The sequence below is a fragment of the Trachypithecus francoisi genome, unplaced genomic scaffold, assembly GCF_009764315.1.
Source record: "Trachypithecus francoisi isolate TF-2019V2 unplaced genomic scaffold, Tfra_2.0 Lachesis_group11, whole genome shotgun sequence".
In the NCBI taxonomy this organism is placed as follows: domain Eukaryota; kingdom Metazoa; phylum Chordata; class Mammalia; order Primates; family Cercopithecidae; genus Trachypithecus; species Trachypithecus francoisi.
In genome coordinates, this window is record NW_022681456.1 from 112696403 (window position 1) to 112719441 (window position 23039).

At 36.5% G+C, this 23039-nt stretch overlaps 1 protein-coding gene across 11 annotated transcripts in view; it reads left to right on the plus strand.

Moving 5' to 3' along the window:
• Positions 1 to 21818, plus strand: part of PLCZ1 (phospholipase C zeta 1) — a 53413-nt gene extending 31595 nt beyond the window's left edge. For 4 of the 11 annotated variants that reach the window (XM_033222733.1, XM_033222740.1, XM_033222735.1 and 1 more), the window contains 8 exons: positions 593 to 742; positions 4293 to 4541; positions 6100 to 6256; positions 9764 to 9880; positions 11286 to 11455; positions 16769 to 16898; positions 20718 to 20867; positions 21671 to 21815. In XM_033222733.1, the coding sequence (XP_033078624.1) occupies positions 593 to 742; positions 4293 to 4541; positions 6100 to 6256; positions 9764 to 9880; positions 11286 to 11455; positions 16769 to 16898; positions 20718 to 20867; positions 21671 to 21756 (1209 nt within the window). In that variant the 3' untranslated portion in view covers positions 21757 to 21815. Of the gene's footprint in view, positions 1 to 592; positions 743 to 4292; positions 4542 to 6099; positions 6257 to 9763; positions 9881 to 11285; positions 11456 to 16768; positions 16899 to 17302; positions 17424 to 20717; positions 20868 to 21670 lie in introns of those variants that run through there. The other 7 variants (XM_033222736.1, XM_033222741.1, XR_004440001.1 and 4 more) reach the window with 7 other exon arrangements.
• Positions 21819 to 23039: the final 1221 nt, after the last annotated feature.

Consider the following 23039-nt stretch of genomic DNA (forward strand, 5'->3'; position numbering starts at 1 on the left):
GTGCTCATCCTGCCTTCTTCTTAATTGGTCTATATCATTCCTTTATATGGATATGGTATAATTTATTTATTATTATTATTGTTGCAATGGCGCGACCTCGGCTCACTGCAATCACCTGGGTTCAAGTGATTCTCTTGCCTTAGCCTCCTGAGTAGCTGGGATTACAGGCACACACCACCACACCTGGATAATTTTTATAATTTTAGTAGAGATGGGGTTTCACCGCGTTAGCCAGGATGGTCTCAATCTCCTGACCTCATGATCTGCCTGCCTCAGCCTCCCAAAGTGCAGGGATTACAGGTGTGAGCCACTGAGCCCGGCCAGTATAATTTATTTACATAAATATTCACTGATGGATGCTTCAGGTGTTCCTATTCTTTTGGTGCAAATAGTAATACATTTTTCTTTTAATACAGATTTAATGGTCTCTGTTTTGCCAAACTCAAAAGTACTTTCAGTTTAAAGAATACTTATTTTGCAAAGGTACTAAACGTTTGAAGTAAGTTTTAAGATACATTAAGCACTTATATTAATTGCATTATAATTATTTAGAAGTTTTGATGAATAACCATAGTAATGGTTACTTTTTTAGACATCTGACTACCCAGTGGTGCTCTCTTTAGAAAATCACTGCTCCCCTGCCCAACAAGAAATAATGGCAGACAATTTGCAGACGACTTTTGGAGAGTCCTTGCTTTCTGATACGCTTGCTGATTTTCCTGATACTCTACCATCACCAGAGGTAACATTTTTTTCTGAGAAACTCAGGTTAAGAAAAAAGCCCATGAAAACATGTCACTATTATATTGGCCCATGAAACTGGGCTAGAGACCAATGAAAATGCTTAGTTTTGATCATGTATAGCAGGTTATCTTTGCAATGTTGCCTAGGGAATGTTCTCATGAACATTAAAGTGAATGTATGAATGTTCAATAAAAATTATATTATATATATATGTGTGTGTGTGTGTGTGTGTGTATACATATGTAAAACCCACATTTTGATTGTGTCTCCTACCCCATGGGTCCACAATATCAAAGTAATTAGTATTAGGGACCAGAAATTTAGTATGTTTCACAGGCAAAAGTTCTAGAAAGTGGCAAAAGTTCTAGACTATAAATAGAGTCAGTACCCAATATCTCAACAGCTGGGTAGCAGGTTCGCCTTTAAAAAATCTACTCTTTTCAATTTCCCTGTCTCTATGACCCTTTCCATCTTAATTAGAGCATACTGAAGTATTTGCTTTGAAAAATCATGTCCACATCTACCATCAGGACTTCACTTCTCTCTCAGGCTGTCTCTTTATTACTCCCTTTCTATGGCCAGGTGTGGCGGCTCATGCCTGTAATCCCAGCACCTTGGGAGGCCGAGGTGGGCGGATACCCTGAGGTCAGGAGTTCAAAACCAGCCTTGAGCAACATGGGGAAACCCTGTCTCTACTAAAAATACAAAAATTAGCTGGGTGTCATGGCATCCACCTGTAATCCTAGCTACTAGGAAGGCTGAGGCAGGAGAATCACTTGAATCCGGGAGGCGGAGGTTACAGTGAGCCAAGATTGAGCTATTGCGCTCCAGCTTGGGCAACAAGAGTGAAACTCTGTCTTGTTGAAAAAAAAAAGAAAGAAATTACTCCCTCTCACAGCCCAAATTTTCATTTTCTTGACTCCTTGCAACCTATTCAGTCCCTCTTTCTCTTCTAATTACTTCACAGGAAAGTTCCCATCACATTCATCAAATATTTTCTTACTGATAAATTCTAATGAACCTCTTCTAGTCTTCATCTGGTTGTCCTCTCATTAACATTAAATACTGTGGACCTCCACTTCCTTTCCCTGAAACACTTTCTGTTATAACACCACATTCTTTAGCCTTCCCTCGTTCCTCTTTGACCACTCCTGCTTAGTTTTCTTTGCTGGGCCTTTCTCCCTATCCCCCATCAGATTATAAATAAACTTTCTTTTTGGTGAATAGTGTTGTCTAACTGCAAATAGTTTGGTTCTGACATGTCTTCATTTTTGCTAGACATAACAATATTTTTGTAATATTTGAGTATTTCCTTCTGTATTTTCCTTATTATTATTATTTTTGCCAACCTAAAATAATCAAAAGGCTCGGGATTCAGAAGAATTTATTCAAGTGCAAAGTGTGAGAGTAACTTTCTGGGACACACAGACAGCAAAGAATGGTAGTCACTGCTCCTGGTGTGGGAAACAGTGAAAATTGTTTTTTACAGACAAAAACAGAGGTGCAGAACAGAAGTACAGTATTTTCCATACAATGGTTAACATACAGATTTAAGATTTGATTGGCTACTATTGATTACACTCTAAGGAGTTTGCTTAACATTCTATTGTAAAGAGGTAATCACAAGGTTCTCTATCTCTAATGTCATTTAGTCTAGGTTTGAATAAAGAATGGGGAGTCTGGTCAATGCATAACATCTCAACACAAAGGTCAGAAAGCAATGGTCATGCACCATTGAAGAAAAACAGCTGTATTACATGACTAAGTTTCCAGGGCTGAACTTTTCTCCTTGGCATAATAAATTTGGAAGATCCTCAAATTTTACTTCTTTTAACATTTTATTTAAATCAGTGAAAAATTTTCAAGTGAAAGTGTTGTGACACCAGTGACAAGAAATATAGGGCTGATGATAGAACTGAGACAGAAAAAAACGAATAGTGTGATAAATGGAAAGACCACGGTTCTTCTGCCGCGTAAGAATGCCTACAGCCTCAGTGTGTTCAATTGTGGCAGAAAAGAAATAGTAAAGAATTTTGCAAAGTGCTGGAAACATGGCATCAAAGATTAAACCCGAATTATAGCCCAATTCTGGAACTTACAATAATTTTAAACTTTCTTGGAAGAGAATCCCACTTCCTATTATATATGAATCTATTTTTCTAGCATTCCCGTACATAGCTTTCATTCAAATTTTAGCTCCATACTAAAGCAGGGAGGTGCTTTTCAATGAGTAAATGAAGAATTAAAGTTACCGTGTAATCCCAGCTACTCAGGAGGCTGAGGCAGGAGAATCTCTTGAACCTGGGAGGTGGAGGTTGCAGTGAGCTGAGATCATGTCACTACACTCCATCCTGGGTGACAGAGTGAGACTCCGTCTCAAAAAAAAAAAAAAAAATTACCTTATGCTACAATATTCAGTCCTTGTGTGTAAAATAATTGCCTAGAGAATTGTTAAGGAGGCCCAATTCCAGCCCACAATTCAAGATTCTGGTTCCCTCATTTTGAAGCAGATCCTAGGAATGTGTCCCTTTCCCAAGTGCTTCTGATAATATTCTTAATGCACAGGATTGCAGAGTGCATTTGGTAGACTCTGCAGTAGAGAGTATTATAAGGGTCATTCTGAAAGAGGGAAGACCCGAGATGATGGAATAATTTGAATGGATACCTGAGGATGACAAAATGGAAAGGAAAATCAAAGCTCCTTGGAGAAAAGGACTTGACTTTATAACCCAGATTTCAGCAGTGTATATAACAGAGCCGGCACTTAAATGTACTTGCTAAATTAAGGAAATTTGGAAAGACCACAGTTCTTTTGCTGCATAAGAATGCCCACAGACTCAATGTGTTCAATTGTGGCAGAAAAGAAATAGTAAAGAATTTTGCAAAGTGCTGGAAACATGGCATCAAAGATTAAACCCGAATCATAGCCAAGTGAAAGAATGGAACCAGAAATCTTTGGATTAAGCACAAGTGACACTGATGGTAAATTTTGCTATGCTTCTAAATTTGATGGACAGAAAATATTAAGTTAATGATGCTTATGTGTAATACAGAAGAAATTTGAAGAGTCTTTATTACAAATCTTGAATTTAGTCTATACTAGATGCCAGACACTTATGATAGACATTTTAATATACCTGATTTCATTCAATACTTTTTAATGTTGGATAAGAAAATGATGAGCTGAAGCACTTACTACCAGAAGTTGTAACATTTTAATTGCAATATCATGGTAAGTATTTATATATATACTTTTCACATATTTCAAATTTTTGGAACAGTACCAACTTGTGAAATATAAAAGAAATGGCATATGGTAAGTCTCAATCATAACAGGCTTATTTTTTGGTGAATTACAATCAATAGCATTGTATCACTGTATTCATTCCTTTACTGAGGTGTGAATAGGGGTATGGGAAAAAATGGAGTTCTTACATATCTTTTTACTGTAGGCTAATTGGAAATATAGTGAAACACTTTTCAATGACTGTTACAATGCAAATTGACTTGTAAATGTGTGATTGTTATCTCTCAAATTGTTTCCTTAGGCACTAAAATTCAAAGTTTTAGTTAAAAATAAGAAAATAGGAACCTTAAAGGAAACCCATGAAAGAAAAGGTTCTGATAAGCGTGGTAAGGTGGAGGAATGGGAAGAAGAAGTGGCAGATCTGGAGGAGGAGGAGGAGGAGGAGAAATTCAAAGAATCAGAAATATTCGAATCTGTTTTAGGAGACAATCAAGACAAGGAAACAGGGGTAAAAAAGTTACCTGGAGTAATGCTTTTCAAGAAAAAGAAGGTGAGGTGGTGCTTTGTGAAAATCTTACAAATGAGTGGAAAGTTTTCTAATTTTATTCTTGGTGGAGAATTTTTTTAAATTCTGGAGAAAAATCATTTTCCTTCTTATAAAAACTCTAGTCTATCATTTACAATTTACTTTGAAAACATTGATGGTGGAAGATGAATTTTTTAAATTGTCTCTTTTCCTATGTTAGCTACTTAAAATTTTTTTTTTCTCTAGGCTGAGCATGGTGGGTGGCTCATGCCTGTAATCCCAGCACTTTGGGAGGCCGAGGTGCACGGATCATATGAGGTCAGGAGTTTGAGATCAGCCTGGCCAACATGGTGAAACCCCATCTCTACTAAAAATACAAAAATTAGCCAGGCATGGTGGCACATGCCTGTAGTTCCAGCTACTTGGGACGCTGAAGCAGGAGAATTGCTTGAACCTGGGAGGCGGAGGTTGCAGTGAGCTGAGATGGCGCCATTGCACTCCAGCCTGAGCAACAGAATGAGATCCTGTTTCAAAAAAATTAAAAAAAAATTGTCTATAGTTGATAAATATTATGCATTATTATGAAGCAGGCTTTGTGCAAAGTGCAACAGATGCAGAGATACACAACATAATTTCCCTGTTCTCAAGTAAAGGCAAAGACAAGATTCAATGTTTATAATACATAGTGTTATATGTACACACATTAGCATGATGAAATAAAATATATTAGGTTGCATGTGACACAAAACCAATCCAGCTGGTTTAAATAAAATGATAATTAATTAATTGACTTACATAGATGAAAAGTTCGGTGAAAGGGATTTTAATTTCAAAAATGACTTGATATAGTGTCTCACATAAAGTCAGCAGAACTTCAGTTCTTTCTCCAGCTTTGCTCCCACTTTCTCTGTGTTGGTGCATGGCTATTGCAAGGATTCAGCTTTATATCATTTCAGCTTCAAATCCAGTGGAATGCCTATCTCTTGGCAGAGCAAGCAATTTTTTTTTTTTTTTTTTTTTTTGTACGTTGGCTCTGATCTGGTTATGCGCACATCCCTGAACCAATTACGGTTGCTAGGGGAATGCACAGCTCTGTTTAGCTGGCCCAATCTGCGTGACTCATACTTGGATTGAGCATGAGCAAGAAATGTTTTCCCAAAACAAAACTTGGGAAATGGCTAAAAAGAAGTGTAAAAGAAATAGATGCCAGGTTGTGAAATGGCAAATGTTCACTATGTAATAGAAGTCATTTCAGTATAAATTTATTCATGACGAAAATTCCTAAGTTTATAAAATTCATGGGAATACACTGAGATCTTTAGGAAAAAATAAACAGTAATAATTGTGGTCCTCAATACTTATTACATTGATCATGATTTTTAAATTTAAACTAGCTTATATTCACATTAAATATTTTTGTTCCCAAAAATAATCACATTAAGTTAATCCAAATGGTGTTTGAGGAGATAATCTTATGAAAAGATGAAAATCATTTATTTGAAAGTGTATTTTCTTTACTAGAAAAAGATTTTTTTCCCAATGATTAGCATAAAAATGTAAAATTACTGCATTTTCTTTTTAGACCAGGAAGCTAAAAATTGCTCTGGCCTTATCTGATCTTGTCATTTATACTAAAGCTGAGAAGTTCAAAAGCTTTCAACATTCAAGATTGTATCAGCAATTTAATGAAAATAATTCTATTGGGGAGACACAAGCCCGAAAACTTTCAAAATTGAGAGGTAAATTTTTGTGACTCAAATAGACGAAATGTTTAAATGAGTTAGAGTCACTGCTAGGGTGTTAAGATTGTTCAGTGATATTTATAAAATGTATATTCTCATAAAATTTCAACATATTTAACATAATTTAGAATGGGGTTACATACCTCAGGTCTCATTAAGTTTTATTTCACAGAACTTAGCCATTAATTAACTTTCCTAAGCCATGACATTTTGATTGAGAATGTCCGATGTGGCCACATTTGTTGAGGGCTGGGGGACTGTGGTGAGCAGTTTGTATAGGAGAGCAGTGGCAGGGCTGCAGAGGGAGGCAGAGCCAAATTAGAAGGCTTGAACTTTGTCCTGGAAGTGAAGGTGAGCAGGAGAAAATTGAACTCTCAGGAGCGGCATGATCCACTGTATTTCCAAACGATACCTCTGATAGCAGCCAAAGGATGAGACTGCAGGCAGGAAGGTGGTAACAAAGATATATGGCAGTGAGAGCGGAGACAGGATGAACTTTGTGGATTTAATAGGCATTGAAGAGGGTGGGGTTAATCAGACTTGGAGGCTCTATGTCTATGGTGAAAGGAGAAGAAATGGCGCCCAGGCTGGACTACCAGATGGCTGTGCAGAATATGCACGCCCCACTGCACACCTTCAGAGGTGCCATCTGTCTCTGCATCTTCTTTTCACTGCCCCTAATTCTAAAACTGAGGTGGTTTGGCAGTGCCCAAAGTAAAACGGGGCCTGAGAAAGAGAATGGGAAGAAGACTCATTATGTGGGGAATGTCCCAACTTAAAAGGGAATGAGCAACTAACTTAACAGCCAGGTGACTCTGCTAATTCTCAAAAAATGGCAATTGTTTTTAGTAGTAGGGGTATGGGGGAAGTAGGGACAATAATGGATACAAAGCTATAGTTGGATAGAATAAATAAGACATAGTATTTGATAGTGCAACAGGTGATCACAGTCAACAATAGTTTATAGTACATTTAAAAATAACTAAAAGAGTATAATTGGACTGTTTGTTACACAAAGGATAAATGCTTGGGGTGATGGATACACCACTTACCCTGATGTATTACTAGACATTGTATGTCTGTATCCAAATATCTCATGTACTCCATAAATATATTTATCTATGTACCCCCAAAAATTAAAAGTTAAAAAAATGCAATCTACCATCTTGTGTAGAAATACCACAGAAGGAAAATAAGCACCCGCAATTGACTTGAGAAAAATTGCTGACTATTTGGGATTGCAGATTCTGAGAGATTTAATGATTAACCTTATTGGGCTGGTCATAGATACCCAAAGATTTTGAAGTATACTTTAGTTAATATTCTCTAACTATCTATTAGAGAGATCCTGGATTTTTTAGAGGCTCTTTTCCTTTTTTAACCTGTGTGTTGTAACCAAAAATTAATTCAGTAGGTCTGGACTACAGTTAAATAATAGAATAGAACAGAATAGGATAGAGTAGTGTAGAGTAGAATGGAATGGGATGGAATGGAATGGAATGGAGTAGAATAGAATAGAATAGAAGGGTATTGCAAGCAGTAATAATAAATATGGTTTTATGAAGCAATTGTGCATGGTGCATGTGTGTTGGATTGTAAAATGTGTTTCTTACTGTAAGGTATGGTTAAGAGAGTTTGAATGACATGCTTTACTGGTCTCTGTTCCTTTAAATTATTGAATTTTTGTTGTTGTTCATGAGGACAGGACCTGTGGGCACAGCATAAATAACTTATAATTTTATTACTCTCATCATATTAAATACTTGCAAACATTTTGGAAAGGAATTGGATAGTTCTGAGTAGAGTCAAAGTATAGCATTACCATTTCTTTGAAGGGGTATAGAGCATTTTTCTTGTTTAATAGTAAATAATCAATGTTAATAGTAAATAATGATGTCAGCAAAGGTTTAACTTCAAGGATGCCAATTATTATTATAAACATAATAAAAATTAAAAATAATGTTGTAGATGAATATTACTGAAATGAAATGATGTTCACATTATTTTACTAAATAAAAATAGCGGTTTGTGAAAGGGAACAAACATTATCATTCAACTAAAAATTACACACATACAAAAGAATGGGAAGATATATATCAAGGAGTTATCAGTGGTTATCAATTGAATGATGACATATGGTTTTATTCTTTGATGTCCTCCTGTTTTACAGTAAACATGAACTGCATTTGTAATAACAAACGTTTAATTTCTAAAGGATAATCTCAGAAATAGCAAAATCATATTATGTTATGAGACCTTAGTCATCATTCACATTTATTACTTTGTAAATGAGAAACATTAAGACTCAGAAGAGTGTGTGTTTTGCCTAAGGACAGACATCTGTTAGGACTAGATAAGGCAGCATGATACTTGGACACCTATGCTGCATTTATACCCACATGGTTTCAAAATAAATTTTCTCTCAAGGAATGTGTAACTTTTGAAAATAAATATTGATAAAATTAACTGTAATTTTTAATTTGACAGTGCTTCCTAAATAATAGTATTTAGGGTGAGGGGAGAGGTGATTCTATTCTAGTTGGATTAGCAAATGAAGTGAGCCATAAACAAAAGGCATTCTCCCATGATGGGTCACTATATCAGCAGGAATGGTTGCAGAAAGAGGATCTGTTTAATGAAAAAAGAAGAACCTTGGAGAAGCATGAAATCTGTGTTCAAAAATTTGAAGAAGGTGCCAAATAGTAAAGGGTTTAAGTTAGTTTGAATCTCAGGTGACTAAAATATTATATAGACAAGAAGAAACACAAAGAATATGTACAGAAACTGTGTACAGATTCTGTACAGACTGTGTGTGTATGTTTGTTCTTGTTTGTGTGTATACTTCAAGTACATAGAGATTATCCCAGTAAGAACAACATTTGAAATAATTAAAAGCACTGAAAGTTTTTCAATGGAGAGATGTAAACACAGATTGAATAAACTTTGGGGAAGATGCTGGAGTGAAGGGATTGGAAGTTGAACTGGACAACTTTGGGGTGCCTTTCAATCCTGAGAACCTGTGAAATGTTCAGTAGGATTAATTGGATTAATTTAGCTGGAATCATATAGCTTTGTGTGACTTTGATGTGATTCTGTCCTACTGTGAAAATCAAAATGGAAAAATAATGAGGGAAAATGCTGCTTTTGTTTTGAAAAATGAATGGATTATATTTTGGAGTTTTATGTATTCTTACAACAAAGTGAAATAATTTGGATGTAAAAATTATATAAATCAATTTTTTCCTTGAATGATCAGTGTACATAAATTTTATGATAAAATTGTTACTAACATCTAAATAATAGTGAATTATACTGTAAACATAAAGGCATGGATTTATTTTGATATTCATGAATTGCAAATTTTTGCCAAGACAATACATACCAAAATTATTGAAACTATTATAGAGTTATATGAGATATATATATATATATATATATATAAGAAATAGTGGCTTATTTAATTTATTTGAATTCTTTCACAATGTTTTAATAATTCTTTTTCAGTCCATGAGTTTATTTTTCACACCAGGAGGTTCATTACCAGAATATATCCCAAAGCAACAAGAGCAGACTCTTCTAATTTTAATCCCCAAGAATTTTGGAATATAGGTTGTCAAATGGGTATGTTATATAGGATATTGAGTTGTTTGCAAAAGTAACATAAAATGAATTTATTTTATGAATGTATGAAAACTCGTGAAAAGGGCTTTCTGTAAAAGATTTTTTGGTCTGGGGGTTTTGGGGTCAGGCACTAATGGTGAGTCATGTGTTTTAAGAGTTGAAGTCATTCCTATCTGGGTTGAAGCGGGGTAAATCTTGGTGATTGCTCGGGGGAATGGTGGTTAAATTCATGAGGAGTTAATATGAGGCATGTGAAGTGGAGGAAGGCAACAAGGAAAACCAAATGGACATTGAAGATCAAATTCCTTTGCTTGAGATATGCTCAAGGCCTCTTCAAATCAAGTGACCTCTATCATTTACACTTTACATGAGCTTCTACATTCACAGTATTGAAAAGTGAATAAGATTGCATAACCTGGTTATTTGCCCTCACCAGACCCTTATTCCAAACTGCACAGCTAGGACAGCACTGCACTAACCCGTCAGAAAGTACCAGGTGTTACCCTTCTTCTACCGGATTGTGGCAAGGCCTGTAGGTGTGAGGAGGAGTGGGGATATTGGGGCTGGGTGGAGGGCAGAGTTTGGCACTCGCTACGGTGGCTATTTACCAGCCTATGTCGAGGAGCTTCCATATTTTAACGACAATTATTGCTTTGCCTGTTTCTCACTTTCTCCTCAAGTGACAACAGCATCTCATGGACTTGAAAATGTGTGACATAGTTGGTGTCTTTACCTCTTGCATTTAATGCACTGATACTCTTTGTTCTGATTTTTTTTTTTTTTTTTTTTTTTTTTTGAGACGGAGTCTTGCTCTGCCACCCAGGCTGGAGTGCAGTGGCCGGATCTCAGCTCACTGCAAGCTCCGCCTCCCGGGTTTATGCCATTCTCCTGCCTCAGCCTCCCGAGTAGCTGGGACTACAGGCGCCCGCCTCGTCGCCCGGCTAGGTTTTTTTTTTTTTTTTTTTGTATTTTTAAGTAGAGACGGGGTTTCACCGTATTAGCCAGGATGGTCTCGATCTCCTGACCTCGTGATCCGCCCATCTCGGCCTCCCAAAGTGCTGGGATTACAGGCTTGAGCCACCGCGCCCGGCCTGTTCTGATATTTCTTAAGTGTTACCTGACATGAACATTGTTATTCTATAATCTATACTGGATACCATTTTGATTTCTTTACTCAAAGCTGTGTAGTAATTTATTTACAGATTAAACTTTGGAACTCATCAATATACCTTAATATAGACATGGCAGGAGAAAGAGTTTTAAAAATCATGAATTATTAGGCTAATGATGCTTGCTCATAGAACATTTGGGGATATAGAATCCGTGATTAAATTTCAGTAAATGGTTTGTGTTCCTTTATTTGTATTCTCTATTACCTGACAATGTCAAAACTTCTTTCTTACAGTGGCTTTAAATTTTCAGACCCCTGGTCTGCCTATGGATCTGCAAAATGGGAAATTTTTGGATAATGGTGGTTCTGGATATATTTTGAAACCACATTTCTTAAGAGAGAGTGAATCATACTTTAACCCAAGTAACATAAAAGAGAGTATGCCAATTACACTTACAATAAGGGTAAGATTAATAATTTTTCTTTTATATTTTTTGGTTATTATATAAACTAGATAGTGTACATTAGTATTTTGAATTCCACTGATTTGCTTTAATTTCTTTTATATTTCTGTTAATCTTTGTAGGTACTATATGTGGGTAGTATTTCAGTATCCTTCTATACCTGAAAAATGTCTTCCTGTTTCAATTTTACGTGAATGATTATCTGCCTGTGAATAGACATATTGAGCCTAAAACCTTCTCCTCTCCAAGTTCTACTTAGATGATTCCATTGTGTTTAGGCATTTAATATTGTGAGATACAGGTCTCAGTTCAGCCCACTAATTACCTTGTGGGCGTGTTACTTTTTCTTGCCTTTGATGAATTTTACCTGAACATTTTAGGAGCCCTTGTCTTTTCCTCAGTCTCCACGATTAGGCTTTTGTAGGTCAGGATTTCCTCCCACCCCATATGCCTGTGAATATCATTTGATTACTTAAAAAGAAAAATTACCCATATGTCTTTCTCTAGTATCTGTCTTCTGTGTCTATTAATTTGTGTCAACTTTAACATACTCCCTTTTCCTCGGCATGTTGGGAGAGCTTTTAACATTTTTTCTTTATGTTGATGATTCAAAGTCTGCATTTGATTTTGTTCTTTACTGATTTTAATGTAGAAATGATTTTTTTTATCCTGCATTATTAGTCCTCCTGCCCCACTGCGGTTGACCTCATATTGCTTCCTTTTTATTTCTGTTTGTATCCCACCTAGTGCCCTTCCTCCAGACTCTTGTCTTCTTATTTTACCTTTTATTTTATTACATCCTGTAAAACCTTATGGAGCATAAAAGCAGTTGTCTAAGATTTGTTTCCATTAGTAAAGACTTTTCAAAACGTCTTTCTTATTCCTCTCTAACCTAAGTGCTATGTTTATTTTCTTTTTAAAATGTCACCAAATCTTTTGAAAAACCTCTAGTTGCTTTTTCTCTCCACTTACTTATGAGCAATTCTGTTTTAGGCTGTAACTATACTTGTTGCTTGCAAATCAATAGAGTGGGTACGGTTTCATTGGTCCCTCTTTCCATTTAACTAGTTACTCCCAGAACTGTATAAATCATCTCAGATCCTACAGGAATTTTGTAAGCACTTACGTTTCTGTCCCTGGCCAGCACGTCATTACTTAGTGAAGCTCTGCCAGCTGCTGGGCTTACGTTTCTGTCGTGGCCAGCACGTCATTACTTAGTGAAGCTCTGCCAGCTGCTGGGCTTACGTTTCTGTCCCTGGCCGGCACGTCATTCCTTAGTGAAGCTCTGCCAGCTGCTGGGCGCTCCCCTGCTCCCCATGACCTGGCTGTTAGAGTGCAGGAAATGCTGGGGTCTCCAGAATGTGCTTCTCCTGCGACTCTTCCTAGCTCAGCTCCTTTTTCCACCGTCGTAATACCACAGGATTTGGGAAACTATGCTCCACGTCTACTTCAGGCCCTAGCCACTTTATCTCAGCTGAGAATGGGAGGATTGAGAGCTTTTTCCAGAAATTAATGTGGAACGTATAGCAAAGATGAACAGGACTAGAAAGATCCTGATCTTTGCAGGAAACAGTGCCTGTGAAGTATGTAGCTGACTTTTGCATGGTCTGTTAAGGAGTTTGTGACTCTGATGTAGAAGCATTTAGTGGATAGGCAGCAATTGCCTACAACACTGGATTGTTAATGCTCCTTCAAGGTCTGGCATAGTATTAACCACTGACTTCACTTTACAATGCTATTATAATATTGGCATCCTTTTTGTAGTTGATCTGGTAAAAAGAAATGGCAAATCAGCCACTTTGAAGATCCCTTCCATTTCTACACACATCGCTTTTGTGTGCTCTGGGACTGGATTCTCCTTTTACCCCCTGCCTTCCAAGTGATTGTCATTTTTATTTGTGGCTTCCTCTTTCTCTGCTTTCTCTTAAGATATTTATGTTAGCTAAAGTCTTTCCTTAAACCTTGTCTCAAACTATTCTCCTTGGGTTCTGTTACATAAACATTCACAGTCTCACCACTAACAATGCTCAAGTCTTTAATTGGACCTCATTTTGAGAATCTAAAAGCATATTTTAGCTCACTGAGCATCCTTACCTCCTTAATCACCATTCTGTCAAACTTAAAATATTAAAAGCTTGAACATCCCTTCCTAATCAAATCTACTTCTACTCTTATTTAAATGTCAGCAAATGACCCCATTCTTCCACTCTGCTCAGACAAGAAAATTGGGAGTCATTCTCATCTTCCACATCTCCTTCATGTCCCACATCCAGACCAACTTTAAATTCTGCTGATTCTATTCCTAAATGTTTTTTCCCTCTCCATTCTCTTGATCTGACCTACTTTGATGCTGTCCTGTATCAGGAATTTACTACCTGTCATCAGGTCTATTTCTTTGGCTTCCTGATGGTTTCAGGTAGCCTGTCTCAGTCCTCCATATCTATTCTCCACAAGTTGACCAGAGAGATTTTGCTACAGTGCTAATGTTATCATGCATACATAATATTTATTTGTGTCTCTTGACTACTTTCTTGGGTAGGCCTTGGCCTACTTGCATAGTCCTATCTCTTACCAATTCTAGCCTTTCACCCTGTTCTACAACCATATGGAACTAGGATCCTTCTCGAACCATGACTCACCTCCACGAATTGCGTATGCTCTTCCAGTAACTAGAACATTCTTTCAGCCTTACCTGCCTATTGCATTTTGACTCACTTTTCAAGACTTAGGAATCATGTCTTTTTGAAAGCATTTTCCTAGGCTAGGTTAGCTGTGCTTCTTTTCGTAGCTTTGCTGTTTTCCGTAACACCCTCTGCATGCATGCATTATGGCATCTATCATAAGGTTTTATAATTGTTTATTTACTTGTTACTTGTCTTCTCCATTTGTCTGAGGATTCCTTAAGGATTAGAGATGTGGGCCTGATGTGGTGGCTCAAGTCTGTAATCCCAGCACTTTGGAAGGCTGAGGTGGGTGGATCACCTGAATTGGGAGTTCAAGACCAGCCTGGCTAACATGGTGAAACCCTGTTTCTACTAAAAATACAAAAAGTTAGCCTGGTGTGGTGGCATCCAACTGTAATCCCAGCTACTCAGGAGGCTGAGGCAAGAGAACTGCTTGAGCCCAGGAAGCAGAGGTTGCAGTGAGCCAAGGTCACACCATTGCACTACAGTTTGGGTAGCAAGAGCCAAAGTTCGTCTCAAAACGACAACAACCACCACCAAAACCAAAAAGAGATGTGTTTTGTTCCATTCTTATTTGTGCCTGATACAAAGTATATTTTCAATAGATCTAGGTTCATTAAACAAATACATTATTTTTCTGGTTAAGAATAGTAAAGAGAACATAGGTGCTCTTTCATTGAGAAAGTGAAGGCGGAAGGCAGCTAGTGTGCACAAATGCTCACAAATGCCATGTTTGTATTTTGAGGATTCTCTTGTTGAGGTGTAAGTGGCATGGAGAGTTAATGATTCTCCAGGAAGCTGCTGCCATGGCCATGTGGGTCTTTCTCTGTTGCCTCTACCACTCTGGGGAGTTTTGTGATTATGGCTTGCTCAGATAGTAGAGGGCATGATTCGGGAATCAGAGGGCCTAGTTTTATTATAAGTTTTCTTAAGTTGTTGATGAAGACATTTGACGTTTCTGCTTTACTCTTTGTCATATGCAATCTGAGAGTTTTGGTTTAGGCCAGTTATTTTGAAGTTTATAAAAACTACAAGATTGCTTTCTAAATCCAAAATCTTATGGGTAAGGCCAATGGATAACAACAGAGTTGACCATTGAAGGCTTTTTGTTTGACATTCCTTCCTCCGCACTGGCTCCTGTACAAACAAATTTGTAAATTTGTTTATAAATTATTTGATCAATACTCCCTAAACCAGGGGTGTCCAATCTTTTGGTTTCCCTGGGCCACGTTGGAGGAAGAGGAATTATCTTGGGCCACACATAAAATACACTAACACTAATGATAGCTGATGAGCTTTAAAAAATGCAAAAAAAAAAAAAAACCTATAATGTTTTAAGAAAGTTTACAAATTTGCGTTGGGCCACATTCAAAGCCACCATGGGCCACATGAGGCCCGCAGGTTGGACAAGCTTGCCCTAAATTCTCATTCAGTTCTCATATTCAATTATGTTTTTCAAAATTAGATAATTTTTTTTTTCTTTCTGGAATGAGGTACACCGAGCTGAACCTACTCCATTTTGGGAAGGGTCTATTACCTGCAGAATGATATTTAGCAGATCTGTAGTGGTATTGGGACCAGTGTACTATATGTTTATGGCCATTGTTCTTTCTAATTACTTTGGTGTCCAATTATGCTGATGCCCATTCCACACTGATTGCTAAACAGTTGCACAGGCATACTGGCTTCTAGCTAATGCCATAATCTGTGGAATTAGGAAAAGTTACACATTAGTGGTTTTTCTTTTCCTTTCTTTTCTCTTCTCCTCCTTCTCTCCCTCCTTCCTTCCTCTTTTCCTTCCTTTATTCCTTTATAAGGGAAAATTACACATTAGTGGTTTTTCTTTTCCTTTCTTTTCTCTTCTCCTCCTTCTCTCCATCCTACCTTCCCTCTTTTCTTTCCTTTATAATCAAACTTAATTATATATTTGTTTCTCTTTATGTAACCTTCAGAAATTGGAATTATGCCTCAATTTTTATAACTGCATTTTTAGGCTTACATCTTCTATCTCTTAGCTTAAGTTAGTTCATTTCAAATATAGTTTTCTTGTGTTCTCATTTTGTTCCTTAGATTATAACAAATTTTTGCTTCAACAATTAGCTTGGCAAATAAAAGTTTAAATACAATTATTATTAATTACTTTGTTAAGATTTTTTTGATACCCAGTCCCTAATATATGTATGAAATAATTGATTTTGTCAAACTCAGAAAATGCTATCATGGGAAGTTAAATGGTACATTTTTAAAAAAGTAATATTTATATAGCTTTTAATTTTTCCAGCATATATATATATATGAATTCAAAAATAGTACATGTTATCAGAGTAACTCAACCTGAATTCCCTAAAATATGATCATAACAAATGATTTTAAAACAAAAATATGTTAATAAATCGAAAATTGTGGACATTGTGGACTTCACTATAATTTTGTACATATTCTTGGTGTTTACTGATAACTGAGGATAAAAGACTTAAATTTTAAAATTTGTATCATATTCCACTTTCAATCTTTGTGGGAACTGACTTAGAGTCCTTCAACTTTTTGTAATACATAATTCAATTTTGAAATAAATGGTGATGCAACTTAATATCTTGCTAAATTCTTATATTCATATATATTTGTGCAGCTCATCAGTGGTATCCAGTTGCCTCTTACTCATTCATCATCTAACAAAGGTGATACATTAGTAATTATAGAAGTTTTTGGTGTTCCAAATGATCAAATGAAGCAGCAGACTCGTGTAATTAAAAAAAATGGTGAGCTCCTAATATACCGTATTGAACTTCCATTAGCCTTCTTGTCGGAAAGCTTACAAATTATATGTTGATAGAGTTTTTATACATATCTATTATTCATAAGACAAGGGTTTTCCATTATGTCCAAAATTAGCAAAATGTTATATGCAGCAAAAGCACTTTTATAATGATTAGGTTGTTTAGCTGTATTTTCAAATTATGAATACAGAAATGTATCTGACCTGAAAAATTATTGCTTAAAAAAATTTACCTCCTTTTTGTTTTCCCTCATGTCACTGAATTAAGAAGGCATTTTGACAGCCTCAGATCTACTTAGCTTCTAGCCTTTGTGTTAAATCAAAAATTTGTGATTTTTGACACAGCATATTATATATTTTTATAATGAATTATTTGAATTATTTTAGATTAGAAGTCTATGGCTTCTGAATCAGGCTACGGATGCCATAGAAACCTACTGATAGAATATTTGGATAATTCAGTCATTTTTGCCACAAGGGAAGTGAAGAATGAAAGGAAATAACTTTGGTAAGATTTTCATCATTCTGGCATGCTATGACATCTTACACAGTATAGTACTGGCATTGCCATTTCTTCTCTGAGGTTGAAATGACTAAGGAAATTAGAAAAGGATGGGTTCCTGGGATTGACCCCTGGTCAGGGTCACCTTGAAGGAGACATTGGAACTGATTCTTGAGTCTGGAATCTTCTTCAAGGGATATTCTCAAAGCAAAGTGGACTTCATTCCAGAGTCTAGAAATATGCTTCAGGCCAAATGGTACTGACAGAGGAGCAGGCACAGTTTTCTTTTTCTTTTTCTTCTTGGATAATAATTTCTAACAATGTCCATAGTCTGCCTCCTCGGCACTCCCCTGAATACTTCCAGTGTGGCTTCTAGAGCGAAAATCATGGAAAAAGATTTGGGAAGATTTTATTGCCTTATCCTGTGTTATCAATGGGAAGGGATATTGATGATGACTTCCTGCCTCATTTGACACCCTTTAGAGTTGAAGGCACATTGCTATGGCTGTGTCCAGAGATAGTAACTGCTGATGTCATGAAGCTTATAATAATCTATCTCTTGTTCCCTCCATCCTCTACTTGAATCTTCATCACAAAATGCTTAGAAACTTAATTTATTCAATGCACCCCTTATAATACTATGATTCTAGAATTTGTATTACATGCTTGGATTTTATGGGAATATCCTTTCAGAAATTCAGTTTGGTTCATCAAACATTACTAAGCCTCTGCTATGCTAAAAGCCTTGTGCTAAGTAGTAAAAGACAAAATCTGTTTATTAAATGAATTCTTATATATGGACCAATTAACTATTCTATAGATAGTTTATAGTTCAGTGTGAAAGATGAGCTGTAAGTAAAATAATTATGATTTAGAGTCATTAGTGCTTCAAGGAGAGTACAAAGATTTGTACTGGAAGGGGGCACTTCTGGAGATGGTTCTTGGAGAATGAGTAGAATTTTTTAGAGTTTGGGGAAAAGGACATTTAAGGCAGAAGCCATAATATAAGTCCTAAAATATGAAGAAAATACAATTTAAACATACCAGAGACAGAACACATGAGTCCTAAAATATGAAGAAAACACAATTTAAACACGCTAGAGAAAAGCCAAGAAACTCACGATGGGTGGAATATAGGGTGCTTAAGAAAGATTAGTGAGAGAGAAAATGAGAAAGTTATTTAGGGATAGTCATGGAAAATTTCAAAAGCCTTGCTAAGGTGTCAGGAACTTTCTTTTTTCTAGAAAATGGATAAAATTCAGACTTTTAAATAGGGCTATAACAGAGTTGAGTGTTAGGTTTTTTTCTGCAGATTTGAGAAGAAGTATATGAGAGGGAAATGAGAAATACAAAGTAGAGTCAGGATAAAATTCCAGTGGTTAGAGGATATAAAAGTCATGGTGCAAAGGAGGCTATGGCAGTAGGAAAGGAATGGGGGGTGTAAGTGAGAAATACTGTGCAGAAGTCAACGTCCAGATGGCTGGACAAGAAGAATTTTAAGACGATTTAGCTAGACATGAGAGTCTGGGAGGAAAAGGATAACATTTGGATAAAATGTGGAAGCAATTCTTCAGTTTTGGTCATGTCTGGGAGAACTATTTTCATCACTATCAAATTTGGTATCCTGGTTTACTTTTTTCTTATGTTGACAACTAAAAGTGAGGGCATTCTCTTATAATTAACCCATATTATTGTGTATGTGTGTGTGTGTGTGTGTGTATGTGCATGTATGTGTGACAGAGATAGATACAGGAGGAGGATGGAAGGGAGGCAGAGGCACATGTGTAATGAAGTAGGATTGGAGGAAGAAGAAATCAGTGCAAACACTTCTGTGAGATGTTTTGCAGTGTCTATAAAGAATTGACTCTAAACTTGCCTCTGTACCCCTAAGAAGAGAAATTATTTCTTTTCTTAGGTCAAGGTAATGTGATCATTATTCCATCATGAGCCAATTAGTTTACTATTTCTGTGGGTATAGGCTGCACCCTGGGTTGCTATGTGGTAAACGTGCTCTTGTGACCACAGAAAATATAGATATAGTATAATTAGAAATTCATCAATGCTTCTGGAAATGCAAGTCAAAGAACAAAAGCTATTGTCATAGCAAGTGTAGCATTGCCTTTGTAAATGAAAAATAATACACATAATTCTTCTCCAAACCTTTGAGTCTTTATTAAGTAGGATTTCTATTTAATTTGAACGTGAATTTCTTGATTCTGTTAAATTACGCTTTACTTTTTGGATGATTTGGGTCATATTGTGACACAAGGTGGATTTCTTGCTTGGCAAGAAATTGGTTGTTTGGGATGATTTATTTTCCTAGAGATTGAAATTCATCAACTTTGGACTTTGAAAGGAGCACTTAGTCTGAAGAAGGATCAAGAGTTGGCTTTAGTTTGTTACCTAGCTTTCAGTCTAACAACTATGTATGGAACTCTTCCCATAATAAGACTGACTGTATTAGTCCATTTTCACATTGCTCTAAAGATACTACCCGAGACTGGATAACTTACAAAGGAAAGAGGTTTAATTGACTCACGGTTCCCCATGGCTGAGGAGGCCTCAGGAAACTTACAATCATGGCAGAAGGTGAAGGGGAAACAAATTTGGATCTTTTCATGGGGCAGCAGGAGATTGCTAGCAAGAGTGGGGAGTACTGCCTTATGAAACCATCAGATCTCATGAGTACTCACTCTCTATCATGAGGACAGCATGGGAGAAACCGCCCCTATAATCCAATCACAGTCACCAGGTGTCTTCCTAAACACCTGGGGATTACAATTCAAGATGAGATTTGGGTGAGGGCACAAAGCTTAACCATATCAAGGGGTTAGTATAGAAAAATGATGTTACTTAATTTTCTTCATTTCTCAATTTATTTGCTAAAGAATTGCCTAAGTACATCAGTCATATTGCATAATGATTAAAAGCTTTTGCTCTGAAGTCAGACTCCCTGTTTTTGAATTCCTGATCTGCCACTTAATGGCCACATATGTGAAACTTTTAGGAACCAAGGTAATATCATTGTGGCTCAGTTTTCCCATCCCATCAGGATGGGGTGGTTATCAGGATTAATTGAGTTGATCCATTCTTAGAACATTGCCCAGCAATAGTGAACACTCAGTATTGTCTGGTTATTATTCCTCTCACACTAAGTATGTTAAAAACCTATGTGCTCTAAACATAAGGTATTACTATTGTTAAAGGATTGAAAAGAAAAAGTTTGGAGAACAAGTGTTATCTATTTTTTCCTAGATATGGTATCTATTATTCTTTGTATCTTCTTTTTTCATATTTCAGCTTTTAGTCCAAGATGGAATGAAACATTCACATTTATTATTCACGTCCCAGAATTGGCATTGATACGTTTTGTTGTTGAAAGTCAAGGTTTAATAGCAGGAAATGAATTTCTCGGGCAATATACTTTGCCACTTCTATGCATGAACAAAGGTAATGTCCCTAAAAGTTAGATGATTGTACCAGCATTTAAATATAACTTGTGTATATCAAAGACACATTTGGACACACCAAATAGCTCTATCATAAAGTAGGATGTAAAGGAAATTTTATGTATTGACACATATTTTTTCTCTGTGGAATTATAAAAATGTGTTCTCATGTGGAAGGTGGGGTGGGAGTGTGGGACTGACAGGAAGGCTAATTAGACAAACTTGGCATGTATAAGCATTTCTTTACATGCATCATAGTTCTTCTGTTTCAGTGAAGGGTAGTCATGACTACCATAAAGAAATGATGATGGGTGGCAACCAGAAGGGAGAAGCAGTGACTCATTCTTCCTGCCTGAGGAGAAGAGATTGGGAGCCTGAGACTATCCTTTCCTGACCCCTTTTCAGGGCTGACTGCCTTTATGTTGCAGAGTCACCTTTCCAGGGTGATTTACACTGTGCTCCCAATTACCTCGTCTCAATATGCTTACTTTTCTAACAGCATCTGAGATGTGCCTAGGAAACAGGGTCTTCCTGAAGCAGAAGGGTGGTGGCTAATTTTGGATCATGCTGCACTTTGCAGAAGAAGTATGAGTTGTGTGCTCAGTGTTGGGCAGTTAGGAAGTCAGAATAGAAAATGCAAATATTTAATTTTTGTGGAAGATTAATATACCAGATGGGAATAGAACTCTATAGTCATGGTTTTTAATGTATGCTTAGTAAAGAGCTCCTGTTTCTCAGCAAGGCTGTTGGGGCCACCACTGATTAACTGGTTATTGGTCTAATTAGATACAATTCCTTTTGCAGGTTATCGTCGTGTTCCCCTGTTTTCCAGAATGGGTGAGAGCCTTGAGCCTGCCTCACTGTTTGTTTATGTTTGGTACGTCAGATAACAGCTAATGATAAATGACGTATCATTAGCTATGCATCGCAATAAAATAGCCAAAATGAATGCCTATATGTTTTCTTTTTTAAACATAAATAATTACTCATAAAACTAGAAATATTGAGCCCATTCACTTAAAAATACACAAAAATAAATCAGTGGAAGAAAGAAAATAGAAACTTCAGAGGGTCCTGCCCCAGCATGGTGTTCTTGTTAGCTGATTTCTCCTGCCCTTCTGCTGCTGAGTTTTTTTCAACTGGCTTGTATCATTTTTAATTACTAGAATTTATAAGCTTTTGAAATGCATCTAATTATAAAAGATAAATTGGGAAATATTTAGCAGTATAAAAGAAATGTGAAATCTAAGAGTGTTTTAGCTTCTAGACACCCACTACTGCGTATTTTCCTGGGAAGGAATTAGATTGCCAGGCCCTCCGAGCCTTTTCATATCCTGGAGAGTAATTAGCCCCTGCATTCTTATGCTAGTTCTTAGATGTTGTGCACTGGAGTTGGTACCCTGTAATTAGACAGCCATTTTTATGAGTGTGTATAAAATTGATTTGCATGCAAACTGTATTCAGACCCATATCTATAAAAGAGACCTACTGTGTGGACTTACATGCTTGAATCTTAAATTGATTTGCAATATTTCTGAATCTGTAGTAATCTATACTGAATCTATACTTTCAAGTTGATTTCTTGGTCAAAGATGAGATTCCTGTCCTATCTCATCTGCTGGACTTTTTACCAACAGCAGAACTTTGCTTTATTAAATGTCATGTAGAAGAGTATGGAACCACTGCTATTAATACTAATTCTACCACATTGTTGCGTGGTAGTGATGTGAAAGCACCCAGCACAAAGCTTGACAAAGATGGGGACCTTTAATAGGTACTTTTGCAATTGAATGCTAACTAATTACTAAAATAACAAAATAACTGTTTGGGATGTATACTAACACATTATATCTTTATGATGAGAAAATATAACACATCTAGCATGTTTTACTATTATCATGGTTTACTCTCAGCACTAAATGTTTAAATTCAAATTCCCAAGTCATAGGTAGTAAGAAATTGTGTGGTTACTAAGTGCACAATCTTCCAGTTTCCACCTCAAGGGCTGTCTGGATTTAAGATCAGTGCACACCCTTCCCAGTAGGGATGCACAGCCAATTCTTAGAAAGATGCTTCTGTTTTGCCAGATAATGGATGGATCTTATTTAAATAATCAACTGTTCAGCATGACAGCAGGAGGGAGTTTCAGCCCATTGACCCAAGGCTTACCCTT